The sequence below is a fragment of the Orycteropus afer genome, unplaced genomic scaffold (genome assembly GCF_000298275.1).
Source record: "Orycteropus afer afer isolate SDZICR_OR568_19922 unplaced genomic scaffold, OryAfe1.0 scaffold00042, whole genome shotgun sequence".
NCBI classification, from domain to species: Eukaryota; Metazoa; Chordata; class Mammalia; order Tubulidentata; family Orycteropodidae; genus Orycteropus; species Orycteropus afer.
Window position 1 is genome coordinate 12757339 of NW_006921629.1, and position 6171 is coordinate 12763509.

Here is a 6171-nt window from a genome sequence, read left to right on the forward strand (position 1 = left end):
AAGCGGATCCCATAGGCTTTCATCAGGGTGCGGAACTCCACTCCAGCTGTGTCTCGGTAATATTTGGCAAATCTGGGGGAGACAAGGCCCAGGGGAAACGTCAGCCTGGCTGGGCCTTCCTATCGGGGCTTCAGGGAGGGGACTGATAAGCAGCCCCAGGAGAGGTGCCAGATCGTCTCATGGAGCCAAGTCCAAAGATGCATACAGATATTTGGCATCTCTGCCAGACAGTCCCCAAGGGGCAAGGGCTTTCCCACTGCGCTCTGGGCCAGTCTCCAGGCCACCAAAGCACTGATCGAACTGGCCCCCCAGACACTTCTCTCTCCTCCCAGAGACCTCTCAGCACCATCCACAGCCACTCAGCCGGGTCCAGGCCTCCCCTTGCCTGTCTCTCCCAACACCTCCAGCTCTGGCTCCCACTCCGCCCCCAGGAAGGGAGTCATAGCACTGACACCCAGAAAGGACATGACACGCAGCCAGGGTCACAAGACACAGGCCTGGCCCCCAGTTACCTGAAGTTGTACCCAGAGGAGACAGATTTTTCTGCAAATTTGTTGTCCAGACGGCTAAAAGAATAGTGAGGGTTGCATTCAGAAGGTGCTTTATCAAGATCACAGTCCCATTCAATCTGAATTCCTATCACACCGCCCTTGATGAAAGAGAGACGAGGGTCAGTGCACAGAGCTTTCTGGAGACGGACAGATGTCTCAGACTGGCCCTGTGGAGGGGGAGGTCTTGGGTACTGGGTCTACCCTCCTGGACAATCCTTCAGGGCGGGAGGTCGGGGGCACAGAGTTCTAACCCCACTTTGGAGTGGCTGAGAAAACTGCACCATGAACAGCTCCAGCCCTCCTATCTTCCCTGCCCACGCACCAGGCGAGAGAGCTCCCCCGGACCTGCACTTACTGTGGGACGGTTATCCCAGGCCAGAACCAACTGTGGACAGGCACTGGACACAGGAGCCAGGAGGTGCCAGTGGGCTCTTTCTAGTTTGGCTTCAGCTGATGTCCCCAAAGACTATGAGCTAGACAGCAAGGGCTAAGTGTGCCCATGTCCCAGAGTGTGGCCTTGGGTCACTGCTGAATGGTGCCCCAAGGAGGTGGTGGCAAACCAGCTTTGTGACCCTTAGCTCAGCTCCTACTTCAAGGGCATCGGGCCGAGGTTGGAGAGGCTTCAAGGGGGATTTCTTTGGAGTCCAATGTTGAGGTGCTCTTACTCCACCCATGGAGGAGGGGTAGGTGCTCTTCTCCCTCATCTAGGCTTCATGAGAAGGGGGGACCTCTCAGAGAGCTTGGAGGCCATCGCTGGACTTGGGGTCCAGATTAGTGTTTGACTCCTGATTGAAAATCTAAAGGGGAGAAGCCTGCAGCTAAATCCAAAGAGTTGGAGCAGAGAGGAGCATGGGGACCATCTATGGAACAAAGAACTAGATCTTAAAACAGTCTGAGCAATTAAGATGCTCTGTGTGTTTCTGAAATAGCCAGCACATAGGGGCTCCACAGGCCCCACATCTGAGGGACTAACCTCAGGAAGGGACGGGAAGTGATGCAGTCAGTCACGCACCTTCATTCACTGGGTTGATCTTAACTATGTACTAACAACTCACTGCCATCAAGTGATTCTGATTCATATCAACCCTACAGACAGAGTAAAATTGCCCCATCAGATTCCAAAGGCTGTGGATCCTTATAGAAGCTGACTGCCTCATCTCTCTCCCACAGAGTGACTTATGGGTTCGAACCATCAGCCTTTTGGTTTGCAGCTGAATGTTTAACCACTACTCTACCAGAGATCCACCATCGTACTTAAAAAAAAAAAAAAACTCACTGCCATCAAGTCGATTCTGACTCATGACAACCCCCAGTGGGTTTCTGAGGTGGTAAATCTTTACGGAAGTAGATTGCCCCATCTTCCTTCCATGGAGCAGCTGGAGGTTTGAACCACCAACTTTCTGGTTAACAGTCACATTCACTGGGTCTGTGACTCAAGCCCAGGCCTGCCTACTTTTCCTCTCTACCTCAATGCCTTTGCTGGTACCTGATGAACACGTTGGCCCGAGGAAACTAAGGTAGGCTCAGGGGCTCCAGGAGGACAGGGGCTAGGTCATTACAGCCATGTCCCTTTTGCCTCCCTTCCGCCCCCTTACCAAATGTCCACGGTCTGAGCACTGGCACGTCCAGCTTTGTGTCACAGCTCATTCTACAAACAGCCGCTGGGGGCAGGTGAGTGTACAGCCACGCACCCACCCCACCCCACAGGGCCTTCCACACCCCACCTCATTCTGGAGCCCAGGCCCCCTGGGGGAGGGGGAGCTCACTGTGTGCACCACCCACCTCCAGGGCCATCTCTTGGAAGTTGCTCCCAGCCCAGCGGACGATGGAGCCCAGTCGGAAGATGGGGCAGTATAGGTTGTTGAGGTCAAAGCGACAGGTTTTCAGGAAAGAGCTGTTCTGGGTGTTTAGCACATTGGTCCTGGGTGGAGGCCATGAACAATCGGTGAAGTGAGGGTGAGACTTGGTGTCCTGGCCCCTCACCGTGGCCTAGGCTGACCCCTGACTGGAGACCTGACCCATCCCCCCAGCTAATATCCTACTCCACCCAAGAGCAGGGCTATGCCCCACAGTAGAGGCAGGGGAGCCCTAGGGCCAGCAGTTCCACCCCCCCCCAAAAAACTTGGTACACACAGACCACCAACAACAGCCATGAGGCCAGCCAAGGCCCTCAGACATCCCAAGTCACCAGCCAAGGCTCCCCTCCCAGAACCCCGAGATCCAAGCCCCACATACTTGGAGAAGTTGAATTTGGGAAAACGGATGGAGTTCTTGATGTAAACGGTGAATTCTTCAGCCTCACCCAGGAGCAGCTTCCTACAAACCAAACCAGGAACCTGTCCAGGATGCCCGGCCCACCTCCCCTCATCTCCCCCAGACCTGCTCCCTGTGTTCCCTGGAGTCTTTGGCAAGGACAGCTAATTTGCTCAGGGTGGAGTGGTCCTCCGCCCTCTCTGAGGTGTTTTGGCTTCTCCCTCAAAGCGAGGCACTGGGCTGGGCGTGTCCCCACCCAAGGGACTGAGAAACCCCTCAGGACCCCAGACTGGGTCACTCACGCTGGCTTGGACTTTGCCTCCACGGGGCACCAGGCGAAGATCTCGCAGGTGCCCTTTGCCGTGCTCCCTGCCTGCAGGCAGCGGCCAGTCTTCACTCCTGCGGGCACGGCATAGAGACGATGCCCGGGGACTCCCAGCCTCAGGCCACTCCTCTCCCCCCAGCCCTTGCCCCCAGGCCCTCACCATTGCCAGCGATAACAGCCTCCCCAGGGCGACAGTCGCTGTCCTCAGAGCACTCAGCATTGGGGATGTGCTCACTCTGCCAGGAGAGAAAGGAAGCCTCAGGCGGGGCCAGGTCCCACCCCTGGGGTTCAGGCAGTTCTTACCCTACCTGGGCTCACACACCCTTCTGACAACCTGACGTAAGTCCTGGCCCCATCCCCAAACCATGCACGTACATCCTCACCCTGCACACATCCCACCCCGCGCCCGGGCCCTGGAGTGGGTAGAAACTCCACCCCCAGAAGAGGGGTTCCCCAGCTGCTGCTGGCAGCTCCTCTGCCCCTCCCCCAGCTCTGGGTGCCATGTCACCTCAGCACAGGTGTCCTGCCGCTGGTTGGGGGTCACGATCAGGTTGGTCACCACGAAGAAGACATTCTCTCCCTAAGGAACCAGAAAGGAGGTGAGGGCACATCTAAGATATGGCAGGTAGGGCACATGCCTGGGCACCACCTGTAGGGGGCGCCACTGAGCAGTTTCCACCAGCCATAGCCATTTCCATTGCCCGCTGTGAGAGCTCATTCAACAATTTCAAATGAATAGTTTCATATTTGAGAGCCTCCATGGGTCAAGGCAGACTGTGTGATCTTGCTCTGCTGAGAGTAAAAAGAGAAGAAACGGGGGGAGGGGGCGGGAATAAATGACTTTGGGCAGTTCATAGACACTTATCATCAGTGAAAGCAAGGAAGATGCAGTTGTAATTTTCATGAAGGGCCATAATGTGTTAAGTAAAAGATTAATGAGCTTGCCTTGTATTTTTGAGCTGATATTATGGTAAAGTTATCTAAAAGACGGGGGTCAGGTGTTTGCACAGGGGCACATTTTCAGTGCTTGCACAGGCACTATCTTCTGTAGACCTACCTCTGCCTCCTGCCCTCCTGAGGCCCCCTTCCCAGGGCTATGTGGGAGGGCTGGGGCCTCTGAATGGGTACTGGGGTGGGTGGTGCCACAAAACTGGTAGCCTCTGCCCTCTGCCTGCTGACCCTGGAGTCCCTCAGCAGGTGTCCTTTGATAGGTCCCTTCCTGGTCCACCCTCATGGCACCCACCCATGAATCCCCATACAACCTCAGCCCCTGGGGGCCAAGCCCAGAGCTGGGAGAAGGAGCGTAATGATGGGGTTGCCCGGCCTGGCGCGCACAGATTCTGAGCAGGCCAGGGAGCCATTCCCAGGAACAGTGGCTAATAGAGGGTGGGGTTCCCTCTGAGAGAGCCCCGATTTGCCCATTGTGACAAGTGGCCTGGAAGCATTCTGGATCCCATTTGGTGTCAGTAGGCTCACGGGTTGCTTGCAGAATGGACAGTCTCATAAGGTTTAGGCAGTTGTAGAAATGGCAAATGTTTTGTTACTGATAAATTTACTACAACTAAAAATAATAATAGGGTCCAGTCAGTGAGGGCAGGGGTGTGACCTGGGGGGAAGGGTCTGGACAGAGTCTCTATCTGTAAACCCCCACAGCCAACCTGGGCCAAGGGAGACAGTGGATGGAGGTCCCTGGGGGCCAGGGCAGCAGTGGTGGGTGGGGGCTCAGACCTGAGGTGGGATGACATAGTCAGCCACATCCCAGAGCCGCTCCCCAAGCTCCGAGGTGTTGGTGAAGGCCACGCCCTTGACTTTGGTGATGACAGCACTCTGCAGGGACGTGTCTGTGTCTTGGTAGCCCTTCTTCACCATGAACACCCACCTGCGGGGAGAGGCCGGTGAGTGGGCATCAGGTGCATTGCTGCCCTCAGGGAAGTCCCCCAGGTCTATGGGTGGGGGGTGAGGGAAGTGGGAGTCATAGTGACTCCTGGCTAGGGGCAGGGGCGGACAGGCTCCAGGCTGCCTTTCCTACCAGCTCCCACCACTGCCTGAAACCTGGTCCCGCAAGCAGCCTGGGTGACAATGAACCCCAGAGGTGTGGGAGGAGGGGCGATCACAGCCCTCAGGCACTGAGGCCCTGATACCAGGCAGGCCCAGCTGAAACAGGCTCCACCATGCATTGGCCGTGTAACCACAGGCAAGCCAGTTAACTCTGAGCCTGGGTCTCCCGGTTTGTTGCCTGGGAAAAACAATGCCTCCCTCCAGGGGGCGTGGTCAGAGTTAATGAGATGGTGCAGAATGTGAAACCCAGAGCAAAAAGACATCGGTCAGACCTAAACAGAGGGGCATCCTACAAAATTGTTGGTTTTGGGTGCCCTTGGGTCGATTTTCAATTCATAGCAACCCCATGTGACAAGAGGAGAGGCTCATAGGGTTTTTTCTTTCTTTCTTTTTTTTTTTCCCCATAAAGTTTTCTAGGCTGTAATCTTTATGGGAGCAGGTCACCAGATCTTTCTCTCACAGAACCGCTGGATGGATTCAAACCACTGACCTTTCAGTTAGCAGCTAAGTGCTTAACTTTTACTCCATCAGGGCACCTCAAAAGAATATAAAATCCTGTACTCTTCAAAACAGGTCAGTATCACAACGTACAAAGAAAAACTCGGGAACAGATCAGAGGAGACCAAGTACATGGCATGACTGAATGCGACATGAGCCTGGACTGTCTTTTGCTATGAAAGTAATTATTGGCCTAATTTACAAAAGGTCTATCAATTAGATAATAGTATTAATATGTTGTCATTAGGTGCTGTAGAACCGGATCTGACTCACAGCGACCCTATGTACGACAGAACCAAACCCTGCCCAGTCGCGCACCATCCTCACAATCCTCACTATACTTGAGCCCATCGTTGCAGCCACTGTGTCAATCCATCTAGTTGAGGGTCTTCCCCTTTTTTGCTGACCACAGTAATAATATATTAATGTTAGTTTCCTAATTTTGATCCTTGAGCTTGGTTAAATAAGAAAATTTCTTGTTTTTCA

At 54.4% G+C, this 6171-nt stretch overlaps 1 protein-coding gene across 1 annotated transcript in view; it reads right to left on the bottom strand.

The window, feature by feature from the left end:
* Positions 1-6171, bottom strand: part of P2RX5 (purinergic receptor P2X 5) — a 16633-nt gene that overhangs the window by 7801 nt on the left and 2661 nt on the right. The window contains exons 2-9 of the mRNA XM_042780502.1: positions 4858-5008; positions 3638-3709; positions 3290-3365; positions 3107-3203; positions 2787-2867; positions 2334-2472; positions 513-649; positions 1-72 (exon numbers count right to left, since the gene is read on the bottom strand). Coding sequence (XP_042636436.1) covers positions 1-72; positions 513-649; positions 2334-2472; positions 2787-2867; positions 3107-3203; positions 3290-3365; positions 3638-3709; positions 4858-5008 — 825 coding nt within the window. The remainder of the gene's footprint in view (positions 73-512; positions 650-2333; positions 2473-2786; positions 2868-3106; positions 3204-3289; positions 3366-3637; positions 3710-4857; positions 5009-6171) is intronic.